The sequence below is a fragment of the Leucoraja erinacea genome, chromosome 1 (assembly GCF_028641065.1).
Source record: "Leucoraja erinacea ecotype New England chromosome 1, Leri_hhj_1, whole genome shotgun sequence".
Classification (NCBI taxonomy): domain Eukaryota; kingdom Metazoa; phylum Chordata; class Chondrichthyes; order Rajiformes; family Rajidae; genus Leucoraja; species Leucoraja erinaceus.
This window is the reverse complement of record NC_073377.1, coordinates 118,097,157-118,124,264: the sequence shown is the minus strand read 5'-3', so window position 1 is coordinate 118,124,264 and position 27,108 is coordinate 118,097,157. Positions and strand designations below refer to the sequence as shown.

General features: G+C 46.3%; 1 protein-coding gene across 1 annotated transcript in view; it reads left to right on the top strand.

The window, feature by feature from the left end:
• Nucleotides 1–27,108, top strand: part of LOC129701116 (uncharacterized) — a 129,388-nt gene that overhangs the window by 97,371 nt on the left and 4,909 nt on the right. The window contains exons 6-7 of the mRNA XM_055642116.1: nucleotides 13,761–13,894; nucleotides 26,677–26,847. Coding sequence (XP_055498091.1) covers nucleotides 13,761–13,894; nucleotides 26,677–26,847 — 305 coding nt within the window. The remainder of the gene's footprint in view (nucleotides 1–13,760; nucleotides 13,895–26,676; nucleotides 26,848–27,108) is intronic.

The window sequence follows — 27,108 nt, the reverse complement described above, 5'->3', positions numbered from 1 at the left end:
TTAGTCAGGTACATGGATATGGCAAGTTTGGAGGGATATGGACCTAACGTGGGCAGGTGGGACTAGTGTAGCTGGGACATGTTGGCCGGTATGGGCAAGTTGGGCCAAAGGGCCTGTTTCCACGCTGTATAACTCTATGGCTACCCCTGGCAAAGTGGTCCAGACCCCCACCACTTTCTGTATTAAAAACAAGGCCTGCACATCTCCATTAAATGTTCCACCCTCACCTTATAGTCTTGGTCTCTTAACGTTTAAGATACATTTAGACAGTTACATGGATAGGATAGGTTTAGAGCAATATGGGCCAAATGCAGACAGGTGAAACTAGTGCAGATGGGACATGTTGGTTAGTGTGGTCAAGTTGTGCTGAATGGACTGTTTCTATGACTATGACTATGTCTCTATGTCTCCATCTCTATGTCTATGTTGGATATTTCAAGGTTAGTTAGTTAGGCTAGCTTAATTTATTGTCACGTATACCGGTACAGTGAAAAGCTTTTATGTTGCATGTTATCCAGTCAGCGGAAAAACCCTATACGTGATTGCAATCAAGCTACCCACCATGTACAGATACAGGATAAAGGGAATAACATTTAGTACAAGATAAAGTCCAGTAAAGTCTGATTAAAGATAGTCCAAGCATCTCCAATGAAGTAGATGGTAGCTCAGGACCGCTCTCTAGTTGGTGATAGGATGGTTTAGTTGCCTAGTAATAGCTGGGAAGAAACTGCCCCTGTTTTCACACTTCTGTACCTCTTGCCTTATGGGAGAGGGGAGAAGAGGGAGTGTCCAGGGTGAGACTTCCTTCCTTCATTATGCTGGCAGCTCAATGGAAGGGAGGTTGTTTTGTGCGATGGCCTGGGCTGTGACCACAAGTCTCTACAATTTCTTGTGGCCTTGGATGGAGCTGTTTCCAAGCCATGCTGTGATGTATCATGAAAAAATAATATCTACGGCGCATCTGTAGAAATTGGTGAGAGTTGTTGGGGATACGGCAAACTTCTTGAGCTGTCTAAGGGAGTAGAGGGGTTGGGGTGCTTTCTTGGTCATTGCTTCATTATGGCTAATACAGAAGTTGTTGGTGATATTTACTCCTTAGAGTTTGAAGCTCTCCACCGTGGGAAAAGTGCTCTGACAGTCTACCCTATCTATGCCCCTCATAATTTCATATACTTCTATCAAGTCTCCCATCAACCTTCCAGCGCTGCCTTGCTCCTGCACATTTAGTGGTAAGAAAGTCTTTGAGACCAAAACACCCTTTTGCTTCTGCAGACAGTGACTGGGGAAAGTGACTGGAGCTTCTTATAAACTCCATTGAAGCCAAGGCAGCGCTCTGTGTTTTTATTGACTTGACAAGTTCAAATCGACCTGTATTGTGAAAGGCATATTTGGGATTTAATAGGTGAAGCTTTGCCGTATAGAGAGGCTTCTCTACAAGGCAAAGCCTCTTTGCCTTATAGAGACGCTAACCCAGCAGCTCAGGCTTTTGGTGGTGCTCAACTGGCAGATTTTTTCAGACCATTTGGATATTTTTAATCCACGCCTATACCAACCTATTTTTTTATTTACTTTTATTTTTGGATGTTACACGGTCTATTAATAAATTTTCCAGTGAACCAGGTGAAATTTAAAGGGAGCAAGGGAGCACAGCAAACATCACTGGTAAACCAAATGCCGATAGATTAGTGTTAATGAATATCAGATCATTGGCGTTTTAATGAATTTGTACATCATCTAGTGTTATTTCTCTTCATTCAGCTTCATTGGGTAGCATGGTGGCGCAGCGGTAGAGTTGCTGCCTTACAGCTCCAGATTTCATCCTGACTATGGGTACTGTCTGTACGGAGTTTGTACATTCTCCCTGCGACTGCGTGGGTTTTCTCTGGGTGCTCCGGTTTTCTCTGTCATTCCAAATAAGTGCAGACTTGTAGGTCGATTAACTTCTGTAAATTGCCCCTAGCATGTAGGGTGTGAAAATGGGATAACTTTAGAATTAGTGTATGGGAAATTGTTGGGGCGTGAAGTGTAAATAGAATCAGATGGAAATGTACGAGCATGGACTCGTTGGGCCGAAGGGCATGTTTTCATACTGTATATCCAAAGTAAACTAAATTAAACTAAATACTGAGTTATTCCAGCATTTTATATTTAGCTTAGTTTAGAGATGCAACGTGGAAACAAGCTCTTCAGCTGACCAGCGATCCCCACACATTAACACCATCCTACACACACTAGGGACAATTCACACTTATACCAAGCAAATTAACCTACAAACCTGTACGTCTTTGGAATGTGGGAGGAAACCGAAGATCTCAGAGAAAAATCCACACAATCACGGGGTGAACATACAAACTCCGTACAGGCAGCTGCCGTAGTCAGGACCAAACCCAGGTCTCTGGCGTTGCAAGTGCTGTAAGGCAGCAACTCTACCGCTGCGCCACTGCGTCTGTCTTCTTAAACTAAACACTGCTCTTGAAGTTTATTAAAGTTTGACTCACCCTCTGGTAAATTCTCACTTTTTCCCCAAGCTAGTAAAAATGTAAATCTCAGTCCAGCATACTCAACATTTTACCTCTGATTGATGCATTCATACCCACACTCCCCCACCTCCCAACCTCCCTTCCAACCCCTTCAATATTTAATCAAGTTTGTTAGCCTGAGATCATTCAACTGAAACACACGCGTTTCCAGATATTACAACGAACATTTGTGGCTGCACACATTGAAAACTAAATCATATGTTCTGAAAGGGAGCCAGAATTCCCTCTCTCTGGTGTGTGCTTCGAGCTCAATCACTGGAACTTAGTGATTCTTCCAGTTTAGTGTTTCCACTATCAGCAACATCTGTTAGCTGAAAACATTCTCAACAGCTGCCCCTAGCAAATTTTTGCTGTAACTAGAGAAAGAAGACTTTTTAAAAAATATTTCATTCTTAGCTGTAATCTTCAGAAATAACTTCTTAATCATTGCCGTAATCATTGCGATATCAATACTAAGATACAACGAACAGCCTATCATGCCAGAATGATGCATTATTATATTATGTATAATATATGGTTTGTATTTGCTGCATCACAATCATTTTAATGTGGATACCACTTGCTAATGTTCTGTGACATGGTTTCCTCATGATTTTATTTCTCGTACAGCAGTTATGAATGTCAATCGAAAAAGCAAGTAGATTCACCAGTAAGATAATGGAATGATCATTTGCCAATCTTTCCTGCCCCTGGAATTCTTGCCAAACAATGACAGCATGGCACATGGATAATGAGAGGTGGACAAGGAACAGAAAGTAATGGAAATATACTGTTGAGCCATTGAGCATCTGTCAGTACCATAGAACTTAAGGGCCTGTCCCTCTTGGCGATTTTGTTGACGTCATATCAGTGTCGCCAAAAGATTTTGAACGTTTCAAAATCCAGCGGCGACAAAAAAATGTTGCGACACTTGAAAAAACACCGCGCGTCATATGTCATCACGCCGCGTCATATCACGTCATACGTCATCACGCCGCGTCATATCACGTCATACGTCATCACGCCACGTCATATCACGTCATACGTCATCACGCCACGTCATATCACGTCATACGTCATCACGCCACGTCATATCACGTCATACGTCATCACGCCGCGTTACCGCCGCGTTATACATCATCCGCCACATCACGCCACATATTTTTCAGTGACCTGAAATGTCGATCAATTATGCCGGCAGTCGCCGAAAGAAATCGCCAAGTGGGACAGGCCCTATAGAATAAAAGACAAGCCCTTCTGCCCACAATGCTTACACCAGCCATGATGCCAAGTTAAACTAACCCCATCTGTCTGCACATGATTCATATCCCTCCATTCATTGTCTGTCTAAATGCCTCTTGAATTACTGTATTGTACCTTTAGTTTAGTTTAGTTTTGTTTAGTTTAGCTTAGTTTAGCATAGTTTAGTTTAGTTTAGAGGAATAGATCAAGTACATGCATTTACTTGATCTGGGCACAGAATCTCTTGCAGGAGAATCGAGAACCAGATGACCGGTTTAAAATAGGGGGGGGGGTGGAAAGATTTAATAGGAATCTAAAGGGTATTTTTTTTTTACATAAAGCGTGGTGGTGGAACAAGCTGCCAGAGAAGGCCAGCAGTTGAGGCAGGTACTATCGCAACATTTAAGAAACATTTAGACAGGTGCATGGATAGGATAGGTTTAGAGGGATATGGACCAAACCCAGGCAGATGGGACAAGTGTAGATGGGACATCTTAGTCAGTGTTAGAAATTTTCCAACAAACGACTGTTACAAAAACTGAGGTACAACTGAACAAACTTTATTGCGAGAGCGCAGGAGTCTGTACGAGTCCCCCTGCGTTAATGCTGCAAAACATCTCTTTTATACACTGATTGAAACCAAAGAGCGTCGAGCCAATAGCAACTGATAAGTCACTCGGAGCGAAAGGAAATAACAGATAGCTGCAGAATGTTTCGCCGGCGCAAGATTAGCGGTTCTGCACGCTATGTGATTACTCCTAATCACGCGACCGAGACCTGTTAATTACTTGCGCCCTAGGCAGTTTCGGTAAGCGATCTTGCAAAACCACTTCTAGTCGCGCAAGTAATTACCTTATAGGTACAGACACAACGTAACAAATACATACATTTTCCATCAGTCAGCATGGACAAGTTGGGCCAAAGAACCTGTCTGTGCTTTATGACTATGATCCTATGACCGTTGTTTAGAGAGACAGCATAAAACCAGGCCCTTTGGCCCACTTAGTCCATGCCAAACACTGATCACCCGTTTCCATATGTTTCTATCAATCCCCCAGGTAGTGCATTTCAGGCACCTTGCAACTCTTTATGTGAAAGAATCGCCCCACACATCTGTTTTAAACTTGTCCACTTTCACCTTAAAGTTGACATTTCCACCCTGGGAAAAGGATTCTGAGCATCCAACCTCTCGATACTTCTATTGGGTCTTCCGTCAGCCTCCCACACTCCAGACTAAACTGTCCAAGTTGTTCAATCTCCCCTTGTACGTAATACTCTCTAATCACGGCCACATCTGGTGACTCTCTTCTGCACCCTCTCCAAAGCCTTCATATTTATCCTGTAATGTAGCAATCAGAAGTGCACACAATATTCCAAATGTGCACCAACCAAGTGTTATTTTGTGCACGAAATATTACCAAGTGCACAGAACCTGTGCTGCAATAAAACTTATCATTTTTTTACTCAATTCCCTGACCGATGAAAACTTCCATGATATATGCCTTCTTTTCCATCCTGTCCACTTGTATTACTACTTTCAGGGAGTATGGTCTTGCAACCATAGTTCGCTCTGTGCACCAATCCTGCTAAGGGACCTGTCATTTACTATATACTTACCCTTTACATTTGACTTCCAAACACCTCCCACCTATCCAGATTAAACTCCATCTGCCACTTATCTGTCCACATCGCCAACTGATCTGCATCGTGCTGTATCCTTTGGCAACTCTCTTCACTATCCTCAACTCTCCCAATATTTGTGGCAACTGCAAAAGTTACCAATCAAAATGGATTTAGCTTCAGAAAGTCCAGTTCATGGATTATGGTGGTCTACATGAAATGCTGTAGTATTGGGAAAGTTTAGGAGATTTGTTCACAATGCACCACATCAATTCTGGCAGAACAGTGGCGCAACTGGTAAAGCTGTTGCCTCACCATGCCAGAGACCCGGGTCCGATCCTGACCTCGGGTGATGTCTGTGTGGAGATGGCACGTTCTACCTGTAACCGTTGATTTCCCCCCACATCTCTGGCCTTTGTCTACCATCTGCCTATCAAAACTCCCCCTCACCTACATCAACCTATTACCTGCCAGGCTTTGTCCTCTCCTCCAGTTTTCTTTCCCCTCTCTACGATCAGTCTGAAGAAGTGTCTCAACCATAAACATCACCTATGCATGTTCTCCAGAGATACTGCCTGATCTGCTGAGTTACTGCAGTGCTTTGTGTCTTTTTATGAGTCAGGTCATGACATTTAAGATTGATACAATCATTACAATATTATCGATTCAGAACTATCATGGCACCGAAGGATGCCATTCCACCTATCAAGCCTATGCCAGCTCCAAATATAAAAATCACATCATGAGAACACAAGAAATAGCAGCATCGTGATTTACCATTACTGATTAATAAAACCTCACAAATAAAACACAAAGCACTGGAGGAGCTCAGGAGGTCAGGCAGGATCTGTGGCGGGAAACGACGGACGTTTCAGTCTGAAGAAGGATCCCGACCCAAAATATCACATGACCATTCACTCCACAGATTCTGCCTGACGTATTGAGTTCCTGGAGCATTAGTTGTTTGCTTGAGATTCCAGCATCTGCAGTTTCTTATGTCTCCAGTAATCAAGAGTCAAGAGAGTTTTATTGTCATGTGTCCCAGATAGGACAATGAAATTCTTGCTTGCTGCAGCACAACAGAATATGTAAACATAGTACAGAACGGGAAATAAAAGTTCAGTGTGTCTATATTCAGTAAGGCCTTTGACAAGGTTCCACATGGAAGGTTGGTTAAGAAGGTTCAATTGTTGGGTATTAATAGTGGAGTAGCAAGATGGATTCAACAGTGGCTGAATGGGAGATACCAGAGAGTAATGGTGGATAACTGTTTGTCAGGTTGGAGGCCAGTGATTAGTGGGGTCTGTGTTGGGTCCACTGTTGTTTGTCATATACATCAATGATATGGATGATGGTGTGGTAAATTGGATTAGTAAATATGCAGATGATACTAAGATACGTGGTGTTGTGGATAATGAAGTAGATTTTCAAAGTCTACAGTGAGATTTAGGTCATTTGGAAGAGTGGGCTGAAAGATGGCAGATGGAGTTTAATGCTGATAAGTGTGAGGTGCTACATCTTGGCAGGACAAATCAGGACATATATGGTAAATGGTAGTGAATTGAGGAATGCAGTTGAACAGAGGGATCTAGGAATAACTGTGCACAGTTCCCTGAAGGTGGAATCTCATGTAGATAGGTTGGTAAAGAAAGATTTTGGTGTGCTGGCCTTTATAAATCAGAGCATTGAGTATAGAAGTTGGGATATAATGTTAAAATTGTACAAGGCATTGGTGAGGCCAATTCTGGAATATGGTGTACAATTCTGGTCGCCAAATTATAGGAAAGATGTCAACAAAATAGAGAGAGTACAGAGGAGATTTACTAGAATGTTGCCTGGGTTTCAGCAATTAAGTTACAGAGAAAGGTTGAACAAGATAGGTCTTATTCTTTGGAGCACAGAAGGTTAAGGGGGGACTTGATAGAGGTCTTTAAAATTATGAGAAGGATAGACAGAGTTGACGTGGATAAGCTTTTTTCATTGAGAGTAGGGAAGATTCAAACAAGAGGACATGATTTGAGAATTAAGGGACAGAAGGTTTAGGGGTAACATGAGGGGGAGCTTCTTTACTCAGAGAGTGGTAACTGTGTGGAATGAGCTTCCAGTGCAAGTGGTGAAGGCAGGTTCATTTTTATCATTTATCATTTAAAAATAAATTGGATAGGTATATGGACGGGAAAGGAATGGAAGGTTATGGTCTGAGTGCAGGTAGATGGGACTAGGGGAGAATACGTGTTCGGCACGGACTAGAAGGGCCGAGATGGCCTGTTTCCATGCTGTAATTGTTATATGGTTGTATGGTCATATGGTTATATACCATAGACCATATATACACAATAAATAAACAGATAAAGTGCAATTAATAATAGACAGTTATTTCAGAGTTTATTTGATGTCGTGTTTAATAGCCTGATGGCTGTGGGGAAGAAGCTGTTCCTGAACCTGGATGTTACAGCTTTATGGAAGATACCTTATGGATGAATAAAATGTTTGGATGATTTGCAATCCAAATTAAATTCAGTTACATGAATGCAGATCCTCAATTCTTAATTTGCATCAATTAAAAAACATAATTCAAAAAGTATAGAGCTCCTCTGGTCCTTACCTTCCACCCCATTGGCCTCTGCATCCAACACATTATTCACGGTGGTGCAGCAGTAGAGTTGTCACAGAGTTGGTACGGTCTCCTTGTGGCTGCGTGGGTTTTCTTCAGGTGCTCTGGTTTCCTCCCACACTCCAAAGACATACAGGTTTGTAGGCTAATTAACTTGGTATAATTGTAAATTGTCGCTAGTGTGTGTAGGATAGCATGAGTATGCGGGCATCGCTGGTTGGCGTCGACTCGGTGGGCCGAAGGACCTGTTTCCACGCTGTATCTCTAAACAAAACTAAACAAAACTAAACAAGATAGAGTCTTGGGCCTTGACCCCTGGCCTTTACCTTTCACCCCCACCAGCCTCTGCATCCGACCATTCAATGATTCCTCATAGTTCAGCATCTACCACAGACAGAACTTCAGTAATGAAAAAACCCACAGAGCCAGCTGACCACAAATGTGATGTAAAACGTGCATCAAAATCAGAGGCCACATGTGCACAGTTCAAGTGGAAATTCAGATGTTGCTGTCATTGAAACACGACTCCCCATGGAGTGTGAATTGCAGTCACTACAGCTGCGATCAGCAGAGAATCAATGATGTTACATGAGCCCTAACAAATCACTATTCTTAATGTAAACATCATTGAAAACATCACACTGTCAGAAGAAGTTTAGTGTTTAGAGCTGAGAGATACATCATGGAAACAGGCCCTGCGGCCCATCGCGTCTACGCCAACCAGTGTTCAGCCTCAAACACTATCACTATCCTACACACTAGGGACAATTTACATTCTTTACCAAAGCCAATGAACCTACAAACCTGTACGTCTTTGGAGTGTGGTAGGAAACCGGAGCAACCGGAGAAAACCCACGCATACACAGAGAACGTACAAAATGATGTACAGACAGCACCTGTAGTCAGAATCGAACCCGGGTCTCTGGCACTGTAAGGCAGCGACTCTACCACTTCGCCACCGTGCCACCCTTGTATTGTTCAGTTCAAAAGGCAAATTACTACGTGATTAATTTTGAATGATATCTTTGACCTTGAAAACCCAACGGCACAGTTGGTAGAGCTGCACATCTTGTACCTCAACCTCAACTCTCATGACCCAGATTCAATCCTGACCTCTGGACCGTGTAGAATGCCTGTGATCTTGTTACTTTTCCTCCAATGGCCCCAGGAGTAGGTAGGTTAATTGGCCAATGTTCATTTTGGAGTGGGGAGCGTGGAGATGATGGGAATGTTGGGAGTTTAAGGTAGAATGAATGTAGGATCACTGTGAATAGGTGCATGATGGTCAACACAGACTCAGTGCCTTCTCATCTCTGGCCTTGACCCCTCTCTGTCTCTCTTTGTCCCCTTTTCTCACCCTTTTCTCAGCGTTTCATCTCCAGCCTTGATTTACCCTTCTGTCAATCAATACCCCTCTCACCTGGTTTCACCTATCATTTGCCAAGCTTTGTCCCGCCCCCACCACTTTTCCAGCTTTCTCTAACCCCCACCCTCCCCCCATCCCGGTCCCATGACCAGCAGTCTGAGGAAGGGTCCCAGACTATTCTCTATTCACATCTTCTAGAGATGGTGCCTGACCCACTGAGTTACTCCAGCACTTTGTGTTTTACTCAGTAGGCTGAATGGCCTGTTTCCTTGTTGTAGGAGTGAGAATGGCCCTGAAAATGTCACTAAATGTGTAAATGATACACTTTTTGTGGAAATTCTCTGTGCCTTGAACAGCTAATGCAACTCTTGCATGAGACCAGAATAAGGCCATTCAGCCCATCCTTTCATTAGACAGCAGCATAGTTTCAAAACTGCGAAGCAATGTGCTGTGGAAAGCCCCATCCACGACCGCAAGAAATTGCAGAGAATTATGAACGCAGCTCAGACCATCAACCTAACCCACCTCCCTTGCATTGGCTCCATCTACACTTCACTCTACCTCGGCAAGGCCACCAGCATAATCAAGGACGAGTCTCACCCAGGTTATCCCCCCTCTCCCATGATTGTTCCCGATGTTAGGGAAGTCCAGGACAAGGGGTCACAGCTTAAGGATAAGGGGGAAATCCTTTAAAACCGAGATGAGAAGAACTTTTTTTACACAGAGAGTGGTGAAATCTCTGGAACTCTCTGCCACAGAGGGTAGTTGAGGCCAGTTCATTGGCTATATTTAAGAGGGAGTTAGATGTGGCCCTTGTGGCTAAGGGGATCAGGGGGTATGGAGAGAAGGCAGGTACGGGATACTGAGTTGGATGATCAGCCATGATCATATTGAATGGCGGTGCAGGCTCGAAGGGGCCGAATGGCCTACTCCTGCACCTAATTTCTATGTTTCTATGCGAGAGGTATAGAAGTGTGAAAACGCTCACCTCCAGATTCAGGGACAGTTTCTTCTCAGCTGTTATCAGGCAACTGAACCATCCTATGAACAACTAGAGTGCGGTCTTGAACTACCATCTACCTCATTGGAGACCCTTGGACTCTCTTTAGTCAGACATTACTGGACTTTATCTTGCACTAAACGTTATTCACTTCATCTTGTATCTCTACACTATGGATGGCTCGATTGTAATCACGTACAGTCTCTCCGCTGGCTTGTTAGCACGCAACAAAACTGTATTTCTTTACACGTGACAATAAACTAAACTAAACTCAACTAAACGGGTAGTTTAAATGCTGTGAGACATAAGAGATTGCAGATGCTGGCATCTGAAACAGAAACAAACAAGATGCTGGAGGAACATGGAGGTTCAATCAGCATCCATGGAGGAAGTGGGATGGTCATCATGTTGGGTCAGGACACAGTGTGGAGGGTGAATGGAGCTAATGTAAAAGGAGAGAGGGAGGACTGCGACAGTGGTCAGTAGGTGATGGGTGAACTGAGGAGGGGTGATGAATGATGGGTAGATGATGCTGGCAAGGGGAAGGGAGGCTGAAGGTGGAGAGCAACGATCTTATAGCGAAGCAAGATGGGTTACTCTCACGTAAAAGTGAGGTACGTTCATGGGCGGATTCATGGGTGATTATAGGACACATTTTAGCAACCTGACTCCGCCATCTTGCTCCGCTTTCTTGCTCCCGCCTCCTTGCTTCCGGCCAAAGATTGGATCCGCAGCGGGGAGAGAGAGTGCGGGGCCCGGGGCAGCGGGGAGAAGGAGTGCGGGGCCCGGGGCAGCGGGGAGAGAGAGTGCGGGGCAGCGGGGAGAAGGAGTGTGGGGCCCGGGGCAGCGGGGAGAGAGAGTGCGGGGCAGCGGGGAGAAGGAGTGTGGGGCCCGGGGCAGCGGGGAGAGAGAGTGCGGGGCCCGGGGCAGCGGGGAGAGAGAGTGCGGGGCCCGGGGCAGCGAGGAGAAGGAGTGCGGGGCCCGGGGCAGCGGGGAGAAGGAGTGCGGGGCCCGGGGCAGCGGGGAGAGAGAGTGTGGGGCCCGGGCAGCAGCAGCGGGGAGAGAGAGTGCCCCAAGACAATGTTTCTTATTTACAATGTTTCTTATTTAATGTCCCTTGTCTAGTCTGAAATAAAGTTCATTATTGGATTAGAAGAAATATAATTGTGTGTGTTATATACATTTATATAATTTTCATGTATGTGTGTTTATAAACATTTTATTCCTTAACAAGAATCAACAGAATTATGAACTAACAGAATTATGAATCTAACCCTATATCACACACAAAAAGTCCCCCCCTGTCAATCACCCTGCGAGTCGGGTCGGTTCCGGTTACTACAAAATCAACTCAAACACGGCTTGTGAGCCATTTAAAAAGAAATGATTTAAAAAAACATTAAAAAAGACAATTACCAGAATCAAATTTTATTCTTGACAAGAAGTTTGAACTGACAGATTTATGAATCTGACCCACACAAACTGTTGCCCCGCAACATTGATTACACTGCGAGTCGGGTCGGGTTAGGTAGGCTCAGGTTGCTAAAATGGGCGTGGAAAAATGCCCATGATCCCCTCCATAGCGTACTACACGTCAGTCCATTGCATTTAGCAGGAGTAGCCTATCTTGCTTCGCTATAAGATCTTTGGTGGAGAGTACTATTTGAGGGTGATAAACAGGAACACAAAGGTGCTGGAATCTGATCAGCAAGGAAGGCAATAATGGGAACCATTGAGGGAGAGTAACAGGGCAGATGGAATCAAATGGGGGAGTGGATCTGGTGGGTGAAATGGATGGGTAATAGGTGGATGAAAACAGGAAGGGTGGGAGGGGGTGGGTGGTGGTGGCCATCGGCCTTTTGGGGGTGGGGGCTGGAGGAGGGTATGTGAAACCGATAAAAAATAGGAGAACCAAAGGTGGATCATAACGAGAGAGAGGGGTGAGGGAATGTGATATTAGATGTGACTCAGCACCAGATATCAGAGTTATCACAGAAAGCAGTTACATCTTAGCTCGGTTTGGGATCAGCTCTGCCCAAAACCACAAGAAATTGCACAAATTTGTAGTCCATCACACAGACCAGAGTTCCCTCCGTTAACTCCATCTAAACTTCACGCTGCCTTGGAAAACAAGACAACATGGTCAACGATTTTCCCCCTTCCCCATCCCTTTCCCTTGCTCCCATCTGGCAGAAGGTACCTTTCTCAAGAATAGCTTCTTCCCCCCAGTTATAAAGCTTCTGAATGATCCTTTCATAATTGTCCCATTCACCTCTACCCCATTGGACTTTGTCTGAGGAAATGACACGCTACAAATCTGAGAACTATATTCTGCATTCTGTATCTTCCCCTTTATTCTATCTATTTTATTTGAGTTTGAATTGATTGTACTTATGTATAGGTTATCTGATCTGCTTGCATTGCATGCAAAACAAAGCTTTCCATGGTGCCTACATACATGTGACAATAATAAACCTAAACCCACTTACGACCTGCATCCCCTCGCCTGGCGTGACTGTGCTGAAAGTGTGATGGAAACTCATTTTTACCAGTATAAATTTTGCCCCACTTCCAACGTGTCTTTTGTTTGTACTGATTATTGCCGATCTTCCAACGTACCTCACTGCAGATATTGTACTTTTCCTCTGGAACTGCAGTGCTACAATGCAGAAAACTGCACTCTGCACTCTGGTACAATTGACCCAATAGTTGCATATGTATGGTACACAAAATTACTAGAGAAACTCAGCGGGTGCAGCAGCATCTATGGAGCGAAGGAAATAGGCGACGTTTCGGGCCAAAACCCTCCTTCAGACTGATGGGGGGGGGGGGGAGAAGGAAGGAAAAAGGGAGGAGGAGGAGACCGAGGGCGGGGGGGATGGGAGGAGACAGCTCGAGGGTTAAGGAAGGGGAGGAGACAGCAAGGGCTAGCAAAATTGGGAGAATTCAACGTTAATGCCATCAGGATGCAAACTGCCCAGGCGGAATATGAGGTGCTGTTCCTCCAATTTCCGGTGTTGCTCACTCTGGCAATGGAGGAGACCCAGGACAGAGAGGTCGGATTGGGAATGGGAGGGGGGGTTGAAGTGCTGAGCCACCGGGAGGTCAGGTTGGTTATTGCGGACTGAGCGGAGGTGTTCGGCGAAACATGAGTTGCATATGTATGGCTTGATTGTATTCATTTTTAGTTTGATTTGACTGGAAACCATGCAAACAAAGCCTTTTCACTGTATCTCGGTATTCACGACAATAATGAACCAGTACCAATACCAATAAAATATGCACTTAAAGATGAGCTGTGAGTTTGCATCAGCACCCATTGGGTTTCTTTGGAAAGGAAGATTTATAAGGCAATTGTTGTAATGTGCCTCGATTGACTTGATTTTCCCCACTGCTCAGGCTTCATTGACGAGGAACAGTTTGTTGCGTGGATATGGAGACTACCACAGGATGCTGTGAAGTCAATTCTACATTTCCCCATTATACCAGAGGAAGTCATTGCTGCAAGTAAAGGCCAGGCATTTGATTCCGCTGTAAGTCCTAACACCTCTTAGAATGAATTGCACTCATTGCTAATGCACAATGGCCACTCTGTATAGGACATTATGTTATTTACCTATATATTTTTAATGGGTATTTTTAAGACAGAGATTGACAGATTCTTGATCAGTAAGGGTGTCAATGGTTATGGGGAAAAGGCAGGAGAATGGTGTTGAGAGGGAAAGATAGATCAGCCATGATTGAATGGCGGAGTAGACTCGATGGGCTGAATGGCCTACTTCTGCTCCTATGACATGAACTTATTAAAATACAGCAAAATAAATCTATTTTTATCTGATTAAATCGGGCATCGTATTTGTGTCTCATTTTCTCCCCAGTGTAATTGTGAACCATAATGTGCTTTCCAGTGTTTGCATCCTTGGTAACAACTGGACAATTCAAGGTGCCTGTGGTTTTAAGTTACACCAAGGGAATTTAGAGGAAATTTGCAGAGAGGATTCTGAGGCTTCACCAGCACAAAGAGATCTGAGTGCTGCTGGTAATGTCGTGCTCAGGTGGAGTTCTCACACTGAGAACCCATCTTTCCTTGCAGGTGACTCCCTCCAAAAGTGGCAGAAATGACACTGGTAATATGGCCAATATTCCTTCTACATCCATTGGGGCGGCATGGTGGAACATCGGTACAGTTGCTGCCATACAGCGCCAGAAACCCGGATTCGATCCCGACTGCGGGTGCTGTCTGTATGGAGTTTGTACGTTCTCCCGTGACCGCATGGATTTGCTGGTGCTCTGGTTTCCTCCCACATTCCAAAGACGTGCGGGTTTGTAGGAGATTTGCAGAGAGGATTCTGAGTCCCAAGTGTGTAGATTAGCGCTAGTGTATGAGGTGATCGCCGGACAGGGTGGACTCGGTGGACCGAAGGGCCTGTTTTCACACTGTATTTCCAAAGTCTAAAGCCTGGAGTCTAAACCAACATGGTGATAATGTAGCAATGTTACAAAATTTTGAGATTAAAAAAATCAAGTCTGTAATTTATCTCATCAGATAAAGCATAAACAGAAGTTTAATTTGACACCTAATTCACTTTCATATCTCAAGTATTTAAAAAGTTATGGCCATTTTCATACTCGGAAATTAGCTTCTTGTTCCCTATTGATTTTCTATGGACATAACAAAAAAGCTGTGATCACGTGCTGTCAAAAGGCCATAACCTTCTTAAAAATTAAGAGAACTGAATGAAATTTTCAGTTATCGTAGATTGAACCATTCTGAAACAAACATAAAATAATCTAACTTGGATGACCTGAAATTAAAGCATATAATTAGTTAGTTAGTAGCAAATTTCAAACTTCAATTACTAGATCTAAACATCTATCCATTTCCTAATAAATGACTAACGTTTTTAAATAGCCCAAGTGTCCAAATAATATTCATAAATAATTCACAATAAAACATGATTTTAAAATCTCATTTACATTAATTTATAGGCCAAATGGAAGGAATTTAGTGTTCAATTGCTGTAAATTAAAGTCCATTTTAAATCAGCTTTCCAGTGGGTTCCTGTGGAACGCGCTGGTTTAGAACGTTCACATTGCAGTGGATTTGTGCCCTCAAATGCCCAGAAAAACACTGCGGGATATAAAGAGCCCAAAATGAGCTACTCGCTATAGAAAACTTTATATACAGGGTTCTTAAGAAGCCCCTTTTAATGTAAAAATAAGGTACATACCTTTAATTGTTTGCTTTATAAAACCCTGGGGCTGCGAGAGGTCGCGGGTTTAGAGAGTGATTTTTAAACTACTATAACTATTATACAAGGCCATAAAAACTAATAATACCTTTTGCGACGGGGTCTTTCAGCGATTTTTCGTTAATGATTTACTAGGCTGAACATTTTCGATTGTAACAGCCTAGTAAAAATCGCGTTTTAAACCCGTCCCCTCAAAACAGCGCCAAAATCGCGCACACGGGCTGGGGCAGATTCTCAGCCACGCTTCAGGTAGGCTTTGCAACATACCTAGATAATGCAGATTATCTACTCGTTACCTCGGGGCCATGTATGGAGTCTTGCCTCAGTGTTTCATGAAACTGGCTCACTACCATCTTCTCAAGAGCAGTTAGGGTGCATAATAAATGTGGGCTTCACCTGTAACACCCACATCCCAAAAAATAAGTAGAAGTTCCCCAAGTTACATAAGGATTGCATTTTTGAGAACTGTCCGTAAACTGAATATTCTGCAAATCAGACATGAACGTTTCCCCCAAAATTATAATGTGAACTCTTTAGTCTCAGGGACTGATTTACAACGGGTAGTCTGGGGAAAGTCAGTGTAAGTGATAGAAATTGTTACCAGCAAGTAAATAAAGACGTAAAATGCTCAACTAACTCAATGTGTTATGCAGCATCTCTGGAGAACATGGATAGATGTTGCTTCAGGTCACGACCTTTCTTCAGACCGATTGAAGTGGGGGGGAGAGAAAGTTGGAAGAGAGGAAGGGCAGGACAAAGCTTGGCAGGTAATAGGTTGATACAGGTGTGGGAGTAGGGGGGAAAGTAGCAAAACAGATGATTGGACAGAGAACGGAGATGAAAGGACTGAAGGTGTGAGACAAAAGGTTTGAAGTGATGAGAATTGTGAAGCCAGAGGAAGGAATGTCGGTGGAATGTGAGGGGGAGAGGAGAATTGGGTGCAAGTTCAGGTGGGGCACATGGGAAACTTAGGGGGGGACGGGGTGTGGTTGAGGGAAGGACTGATTGGGTGTGGAAAGAAGGGAAGGGGGATTGTACGTAAAATTGGAGAATTCAATGTTCATACCATTGGTTTGTAAGCTACCCAAGCAGAATATGTGCTGTTCCTCCAGTTTGTGTGTGGCCTCACTGTGGCAATGTGGGAAGTCCAGGTCAGAAAGGTGAGTATGGGGATGGGAAGAGGAATTAAAAACGGTTATGGGCCAGTCCCACGTAGGCAACTTTTTCAGTGACTACTGTCATAGGTCGTTGCAGGTCGCCGAAAATTTTCAACATGTTGAAAATCCAGCGATGACCAGAACAAGGTACGACTCTTTGGGCGACTATTCACGACCATACAGGCTTCACCCTGCAACATGTCACCAGGGTGTCGCCTGTATGGTCGTGAGTAGTCTCCTCAGTCGCCCAAAGAGTCGTAGCATCTTTCTTGTCGCTACTGGATTTTCAACATGTTGAACATTTTCGGCGACCTGCAACAACCTATGACGGGTGCCGGCAGTCGCTAAAAAAGTTGCGTAAGTGGGACAGGCCCTTTAGCGATCGAGAGACCCAGTAGGCCTTGACAGCCCGAGCATGTGTCCAGCGAAATGGTTGCTGGATGAATGCTTGGTCACCCCATACTGTGACAAACGTTTGGCTGACTGATATCAATGTGGATAATGGAGATGATAACCATGAGAAGACTATAGGCAGTTTAAGAAAGGCAAGTTTGGGCTAATGAGAGGTGACCCAGGTTCATAACGTTTGATCCTACCTGAAGAAGTGTTGTGAAAAGGCATTAGCTTTTCTTGTGGGTGACCTCTGCATGTTCAAGAGATAAGTTTTGGTTTTAGGTTTTAGAGATCAGCATGGAAACAGGCCCTTCAGCCCACCGAGCCCACGCTGACCAAGTTCTGTGTTATCCCACCATATCCTACACACTAGGGCCAATTTGCAGAAGACAATTAACCTACAAACCTGCACGTCTTTGGAGTGTGGGAGGAAACCGGAGCAAAACCCACGTGGTCGCAGGGAGAACGTACAAACTCCGTAAGGACAGCATCTGTAGTCAGGATCGACCCAGGTCTTTTTTGCTGTAAGGCAGCAACTCTACCACTGTGCACTGTGCCGCCCAATGAGTACTCTATCTGGCAACGGAGTCTGGGAAAATTTGCATTAGATGGAATTTGCACAAGTCTTGTCTTCCAAAAGCGGACGTGCCGCTGTAAATATGAATAAGTACATTCTTGCTGGATGTGAGTCAACTGTGTCATACAGTCTTATAGCATGTAAACTGACCCTTTGGCCCAACTTGCCCACACCAACCGTCTACACTAGTCCCACCTGCCTGCATTTGGCCCATATTTCTCAAAAAGTATCCTATCCATGTACCAACATGGCCTCCCAACCTCTATACTGTTTAAATATTTCTTAAACATTGCGATTGTACCTGCCTCAACTACCTCCTCTGGCAGCTCATTCCATACACCCACCACCCCTTGTGTGGGAAAGTAACACCTCACGTCCCTATTATATCTTTCCCCCTTCACTTTACACCTACAGTATGTCCTCTGGTACTCAATGACCCTACTCGAAACAACTCAGTCAGTCTACCCCATTTATGCCTCTCATGATTTTTTGAACACCTTTATAATCACCCCTCATCCTCCTGCTCTCCAAGTAATAGAGTCCTAGCTTGCTCAACTTTTCCCTGTAGCTCAGGCCCTCGAGTCCTGGCAACATCCTCATAAATCTTCTCTGCACCCTTTCTAGCTTGACAACATCTTTCCTATAACATGGTGCCCAGAACTGAACACAATACCCTAAATGCGGCCTCACCAATGTCTTGTACAACTACAACATGACCTCCCAACCTCTATACTCAATACTCTGACAGACGAGCTAAGCACAAACTTTGCAAATCCTCAGCTGAATCTAAGCATGACCCTACAACCAAAGATCTGCTTGTTAAATGAGAGTGTAGCGTAATATTAATGCAGTGAGACTGAGCAAGAATTAAGCAGTAATGTATTTTTAGGCTGCGTTCACTTGTTTACACAATTCATATGCTTGGTTAACGTGGCTGGCATTCATTGGAAAACAAAACAACAAAATGACCTATTAACTAAGGGGCAGCACAGTGGTGCAGGGGTAGAGTTGCTGCCTTAGATTGCCAGAGACCCAGGTTCAATCCTGACTACAGGTGCTGTCTGTACGGAGTTTGTATGTTCTCCCTATGACCGTGCGCGTTTCGTCCCGGTGCTCCGATATATTCCCACTTTCCAAAGACATACAGGCTTTTAGGTTAATTGGCATCGGTAAAATTGTAAATTGTTCTTAGTGTATGAGGATCGCTGGTCGGCGCGGACTCGGTGGGACGTAAGGCCTACTTCCATGCTGTATCTCTAAACTGAACTAAACTAAGCTTCCTTAAAACATATTCTTTAACACATTGGTGAATACTGCCTAGTAACGAATAACTAGATTTTTTACCAACTGTGCTGCATATATATTGTGCAGTTTGAGAGAGAGAGAGAGAGAGAGAGAGAGAGAGAGCGAGAGAGCGAGAGAGAGAGAGAGAGAGAGAGCGAGAAAGGGGGAGGGAAGGGGAAAGGGAAAGGGAAAGGGAAAGGGAAAGGGAAAGGGAGGGAAAGGGAGACAGATATGTAGGGGACAAAGATGAAAGAGGAAGGGTTAAAACATTAGATAAATGCATCTAAGTCCTATCCTCCCCTGGATATGGGGTCCATATCAGGCATAGACTCAAAGTGCTGAAATAACTCAGCGGGTCAGGCAGTATCTCTGGAGAGAAGGGATGGGTGATGTTCTGGGTTGCAACCCTTCATTCTTGTTCTCCAGAGATGCTGCCTGATCTGCTATGTTATTGCAGCACTTTGTGTCCATCTTTGGTATAAACCAGCATCTGCAATTCTTTGTTTCTACATTTAGTCTATGTAGCAGGCATCTGGACTATTCCTTGGTGCGGGGGAGTCAGGAATGAGGGTAGGGGAGGAGATGGGGGAGGTGTGTGGTGGTTGTGTGCAGCATCATTAATGATAAATGTGCCTTGGCCTGAACAGGTTTAGAATTACACTGGACTAGATACTTGTGCGTGTGTCTGTTTTTTTTTAACTTTCCAAGCACATTGAACACTACATTAAGAATTCTGTAATAAATTTTATTTCAATAGATCACCTATCATCAGTGGAATTGTCAGTCATCTCTCTTGGTTATAATTTTAACTGCTTTTCCTTTTTTCTCAAGAGTATTTCCTTCTGGCAATAGATTCTCTGCTTAATTTTGGCAGATGTAAGTTCCCTGTTTAGGTGAGAGGGGCAAAGTTTAAAGGAGATGTGCGGGGGTAGTTTTTTTCCACAGAGGGTGATGAATCCCTGGAATGTGTTGCCAGGGGAGGTGGTGGAGGCAGATAAGACAAGGATGTTTAAGAGGCTTTATGGACAAGCACTTGGATGTACAGAGAATGGAGCGATATGGATCACGTGCAGGCAGATGTGATTAGTTTAACTTGGCATTATGTTTGCACTGACATTGTGGGCTGAAGGGCCTGTTCCTGAGCTGTGCTGTTCGCTGTTGTACAATCTATGTTTAGTTAAACCCAACACGGTGAATCTGAAAGATCTGGGCGAGCGCTGGGCAGGAGCAACTTTAGCTCAATTACAATGCCACATGATTGCTGCATTTTCTATACAATCCAATGCTGAGCATTTACCCGCCTTCTTCAGTGAAACTCAGAGAGCTGTGCACTTCTCCCAGTGCGCTGGTCCAAGTAATCCCTCAACAACCCCATAAAACAGATCACTTGTACTTTTATGGAGTGGCTGTGAACAAATTGGCTGGTCTGTTTGCCTCTTTTGGATTATGGGGTGGAAATTCATCCTCAGAGAATTAAATGGAAACAAATGTTATAAGTGAACTACAATATACAGCTGGTAATACCATGTGCATTTTACACGCACTGTGTGTAATATACATTCATTTGCTACTCACATGTGAAAAGAGACAGAGGAAAACAATATATTTATTGAATTGTATTAAACTGCACTATCTGGATACAACAGTGCATTGAGAGCCATAACAAGTTATACATAGGCCATGGAACATAACACATGCAGCACAGGAATGAGCCCCTTGGCCCTCCATGTCCATGTTGAACATATTGCCAAGTTAAACTAATCTCCTCTGCCTGCACGTGATCCATCTCTCTCAATTTCCTGCATATCCTTGTGCCGATCCAAAATCCTTTTAAACATCAGTATTATATCTGACTCCACTGGTAAATGTAAAAATTATTCCCAGTGTGTGTAAGATAGTGTTAATATGCGGGGATCGCTAGTCGGCATGGACCCGGTGGGCCGAAGGGCCTGTTCCCATGCTGTATCTCTAAACTAAACCTCTAGTCCTAGACTCACCCACTAGTGGAAACATCCTCTCCACATCCACACTCTAGCCAAGCCTTTCACAATTCTGTACCTTTCACTGAGGTCCCCCCTCAATCTTCTAAACTCCAGTGAGTACAGGTCCAGTGCCATCAAATGCTCATCATATGTTAACCTACTTATTCCTGGGATTATTCTTGTAAACCTCCTCAGGACCCTCTGCAGAGCCAACACGTCCTTTCTCAGATATGGTGCCCAAAATTGCTCACAATATTTCAAAATGCAGCCTTACCAGCGCCTTATAGAACCTCAGCATTACTTCAGAGATACAGTGCAGAAACAGGTCATCACCACCCCAAACAGTACACTCCAGGCACCATCCGCTCTCTGTGTAAATATTTACCTTGCTCATCTCCTTTAAACTTTGACCCTCTCACTTAAAGCTATGCCCTCTCGCTCAAGTGATAGAACTACCCTGCACATATATTCACCTGGTACACGTGGTGCTGTATTACAGCACAGGAACAAGCCATTCAGCTCCCAATGTCTGTGCTGAACATAATGCCGAGAACAACTGGTATGTGCCTGCACATAATTCACAATCCATCCATTCTCTACACAGCCATGTGGCTATCCAAAATGCTCTTAAATGGCACCTTCATATCTGCCTCCACCACCACCCCCCAACAGCACATTCCAGGCCTCATCACACTCTGTGTAAAACAATTGTACCGCATATCTCCTTTAAACTTTGCCCCACTCACTTTAAAACTAGTGTACCTTCTTTTTTTGTGTACCTTCGATTTTCCAGCATCTGCAGTTCCTTCTTAAACACTGTGTATACTCCACTGCGTTATCTCTTCAAGATGCCTACTTTGAAGAAGTTCTCCTCTTCTCTCCGGAGACTGTTTCACAACCTCCTCTCTAACCGTCCTCCATCTGTGATCCCCTCTGCCCTCCAACTCTACGACCACATCCTTACCCAGACTAGATACCACAGCCACATCTGCTTCCTCGGGGCATGCCTGAGCCTCCATCTCATACCTCATGGCTTCCAGCTCCAGTTCCCTACCTCCCAGTTCGGACCCCAACCGGACCATCGGTACCGACTGGCCATCCACCGGCACACCCAGCAATTCTCCAACCAGGCACTGAGATCCACCCTGGCCGCGATGCGCCGACATCAGCCGGACCTCGCATTGACACTCCCTGAACTTCAGGCCTCACTAACCCAGACCTGCAATGGACCCCAATTATATTTCATCCGCCGGAAGAGCCACCTCTTCAATCAACAATTCCTGGCCCACCTGAACTCCACCAAGGACCTCAAATTATCCCGCCTCCAGGCCGCTCCCGACGCCCCGCGACACCCGCAGACTCCAGGCCCCGACTCTGGCCTGCATCGCCTGCCCAAGTCCCGCGACGCCACCTTGGCCACGAGGAGCGACTTCAATACTCACCAGGACGCCGCCTTCACCGACCTCCACATCGATGCCGCCGCTGACCCTCACCTGCCCACCGATGACGCCCAGCCTCGCAGCTTCGGTAACTCGGACTTTCTTCCCCTCGCCGATTCCTCCGACCCTCGCCGCCCTCTGGGACCGCCCAGCCTCATCGCCGCACCGGGCCCACCCGACATTGCTGCCGCACCGGGCCGGCAGAACATCACAGCCGCACCAGGCCCACCCAACATTGCCGTCGCACCGGGCCCACCCGACATTGCCGCCGCACCGGGCCTACCCAACGTCGCCATCACACTGGGCCCCCCCAATAACGCTGCTGGACCGGACTTACCGGGCATCGTCGCCGGACTGGGGCTCTCCCAGCATGGCCGCCGCACCGCACCCGACCCATCTCGTCGCCTTCCCGGGCTGGCTGAGCCGCGCCGCCCCGCCGACCATCCGCCCACTGGGACCTCCAACACATCGTCCGCGGACCCCGACTCAACCGCCCATCGACTCCGAACATCGGGTCCATTGACCCGCGCCACTCCACCTCCCTCCAACAACCCACCTTACCTGGAGCCTGGACTCTCCACTGGGCCTGAAGCCTTCAAGCTGCTTACTCCCACTCTCCTGGGGTTGACTCCACTGGGTCCTAGTGCCAGTTGACCCAGCCTGGTCTACCTCAGTGGCAGTTCCACTGAGTCTTCCCCAACCCCCTCTAACTGTGTGACCCCTGCTCTTCCCCACCCACACCACAGCCCTCTCACCCCCCCCACCCCCCACCACCCAACACCCCCCCCACCCCCCACACATCGCCTCCCCACCACACATCGCCTCATCCCCTGTCCACCCACCTGCCTTCCTCTGGCCCCAACCCCCATCCCTGCTGTGTGTTCACTATCCCCCCCGACCTCCCCCTCTCCAACACCAAACGGTCTGTCCTCAACAGAGGTCTTAACTTTGTCCCCCTCCGTCCCCACCCACCTCAATGAATCGCCTCCGCCTCACAGCGTACTTCCATGGGAAGGAGTTCTCGCCCCCCCACAGATGACCCCTTTTCCCGTCTCCAACGCACCCCCTTCTCGTGGAACCCCCCTCGTGGCCAATTTCCGGCTTTAGAACTCTTCATCAATAACTGCCGTCGCGACATCAACCGCCTCAATTTCTCCACTCCCCTGTCTCACTCCAATCTCTCCCCCCATGAACGTTCTGCCATCGACTCATTCCGCAACAACCCAGATTGGGTTATCAAATCCGCTGACAAGAGAGGTGCTGTGGTAGTCTGGTGCGCCGATCTCTACAAAGCTGAGGCCACGCGCCAACTCTCGGACACCTCCTCCTACTTACCCCTGGACCATGACCCCACTGACGAGCACCAGGCCACCATCTCCAGCACCATCACCGACTTCATCCACTCCAATGCCCTACCCGATCGAGCCTCCAAACTCATCGTTCCCCAGCCCCGCACGGCCCGATTTTACCTTCTCCCTAAAATCCACAAACCTGACTGTCCCGGAAGACCCATTGTCTCTGCCTATTCGTGCCCCACCGAACTCATTTCCAAATACCTTGACTCCATCCTATCCCCCTTGGTTAAATCCCTCCCTACCTATGTTCAAGACACCTCAGACACTCTCCGTCATCTCCGCACATTCCATTCTCTAGGCCCTCACCCCCTCATCTTCACCATGGACGTCCAGTCACTCTACACCTCCATCTCCCACCAGGATGGTCTCAAAGCCCTCCGGTTCTTCCTCGACCAGAGAAGCAACCTATACCCAGCCACTGACCCTCTCCTCCGCCTAGCGGAGCAGGTCCTTACCCTCAATAACTTCACATTTGACTCCTTCCATTTCCTCCAAATACAAGGCGTAGCTATGGGCACACGCATGGGCCTCAGCTATGCCTGCATATTTATCGGTTACGTCGAGCAATCCTTGTTCAATACATACCAGGGCCCCATCCCCGACCTCTACCTCCGCTACATCGACGACTGTTTTGGTGCCACCTCCTGCACCCGCACACAACTGACAGACTTCATCCACTTCACCACTAACTTCCATCCAGCACTCGAATGCACCTGGACCATTTCCGACACTTCCCTACCATTCCTTGACCTCACTATCTCCATTGCAGGTGATAAACTTCTGACCGACATCCACTATAAACCCACTGACTCCCATGGCTATCTGGACTACACTTCTTCCTACCCTGCTTCCTGTAAGGACTCCATCCCCTACTCCCAATTCCTCCGTCTACGCCGCATCTGCTCCACGGATGAGGCGTTCCACACCAGAACATCTGAAATGTCCTCATTATTAAGGGAACGGGGGTTCCCCTCCTCCACCATAGATGAGGCTCGCACCAGGGTCTCTTCCATAACGCGCAACACTGCTCTCTCTCCCCATCCCCACACTCGCAACAAGGGCAGAGTCCCCCTAGTCCTCACCTTTCACCCCACCAGCCGTCACATACAAAAAGTAATCCTCCGTCAGTTTTGCAACCTCCAACGTGACCCCACCACTCGCCACATCTTCCCATCTCCCCCCATATCTGCCTTCCGCAAAGACCGCTCCCTCCATAACTCCCTTGTCAATTCTTCCCTTCCCTCTCGTATCACCCCCTCCCCGGGCACTTTCCCTTGCAACCGCAAGAGATGCAACACTTGTCCCTTTACCTCCCCCCTCGACTCCGTTCATCTATTGCGTCCGCTGCTCTAGATGTCAGCAGATCTATATCGGTGAGGTGAGACCAAGCGGAGGTTGGGCGATCGTTTCGCCGAACACCTCCGCTCGGTCCGCAATAACCAAGCTGACCTCCCGGTGGCTCAGCACTTCAACTCCCCCTCCCACTCCATCTCCGACCTCTCTGTCCTGGGTCTCCTCCATGGCCACAGCGAGCAGCACCGGAAATTGAAGGAACAGCACCTCATATTCCGTTTGGGGAGTCTGCATCCTGGGGGCATGAACATCGAATTCTCCCAATTTTGTTAGTCCTTGCTGTCTTCTCCCCTTCCTCAGTCCCCCTGCTGTCTCCTCCCATCCCCCAGCCTTCGGGCTCCTCCTCCTTTTTCCTTTCTTGTCCCCGCCCCCCCGCCCCCGATCAGTCTGAAGCGGGGTTTCGGCCCGAAACGTTGCCTATTTCCTTCGCTCCATAGATGCTGCTGCACCCGCTGAGTTTCTCCAGCTTTTTTGTGTAAACTTCGATTTTCCAGCATCTGCAGTTCCTTCTTAAACACTTTAAAACTATACCCGCTTGTATTTGAGATTTCTATCCTGAGAAAAAGATTCTGATTGTCAGGTCTCCTCTCTACCTCCAGTTCACCAGAGAAAACAACCCCAGTCTCCCCGTAGCTAATACTTCCTAATCTAGGCATTATTCTGGTAAACCTCCTCTGCACCCTTTCCAAGCCCTCCACATCCTCCTACAGGCAACTAGAATTGCATGCAATAATCCAAAAGCAGCCTGACCAAAGTCCTATAAAGCTGCACCATGACTTCCTGACTCTTAAGGGCCTGTCCCACTTAGGCTATTTTCTGGGTGACTACAGGTGACTAGACTGTCACCACATGGTCGCTGGGGTGTCGCCTGTATGGTCGTGAGTAGTCTCCTCAATCACCCAAAGAGTCGTAGCTTCTTTCTGGTCGCCACTGGATTTTCAACATGTTCAAAACTTTTTGGTGACAGTGGGTGGACACCAATAAGCGTAGCTTGACTTCTCCTGATGTAGGTGCTGTCGAAGGTCATCATCAGGTGATGGAGATTGTCACTGGAGCTGACTGCTGAATTCCATTGGCGACTACCTACGTCAACCTACGTCAAACGGCAACAGGTACTGGCGACTGAATTGTCTTCAGTTGTCGCCAACAGGGTCTTTGTTGGTCGTAGGTTGTCATAGGTGTGGTGGTAGGTGGACATCCTAATGGGTCGCCGGTTGTCGGTAGCTTGCCATCGACGAGGTGGTAGGTTGTTGGAGCTTGTCGTAGACATTGTCCTAGGCGGGTCCAGTCGCCGGTTTCTCGCCAACCTGCTACGACTATAACAGTCGCCTAAAAAATCGCCTATGGGGGACATGTCTTTTATACTCAATGCCTCGACTAATAGAAGCAAGCATTGTTTACCACTCTATCTACTTGCCACTTTCAAAGTTTTATTTAATTTAAACTACGTTGAGGCGGAATAAAACTGGATTTGGAATGTGAGGGTCAGCGATGAACTCCGTGTCCGTGCTTGTTTGTTTTAGGATGTTGCAACTTGGGCAGAATCCTCAGCAGTAACAGACAAGCAGCTTCTGCAGATTGCCAGTGAAGTGTCAGGTCGAAAGAGAGATTGGAGGCTTCTGGCCAACAACCTGGGATTTCTGGAGCAGGAGACCAGTGTCTTTGAAGAGCAACATTCAGAGGACAATCAACAGGTAACAGAGGAAACGGGGCATATGATTCTGTGCCTTGATAAATTTACCCACTGTATTACAAGATGGGTCTCGACCTGAAACGTCACCTATTCCTTCGCTCTATAAATGCTGCGTCACCCGCTGGGTTTCTCCAGCATTTTTGTCTACCTACAATGATCTGTAAAATGTGTACTGCCCCTCGTTTTGGAAGCAGGTGAAATCTGTCTCCAGTATTTAGTTTAGCCTCAACCGAATTGGTGTCCGGTAACAACTGGCCTTCCC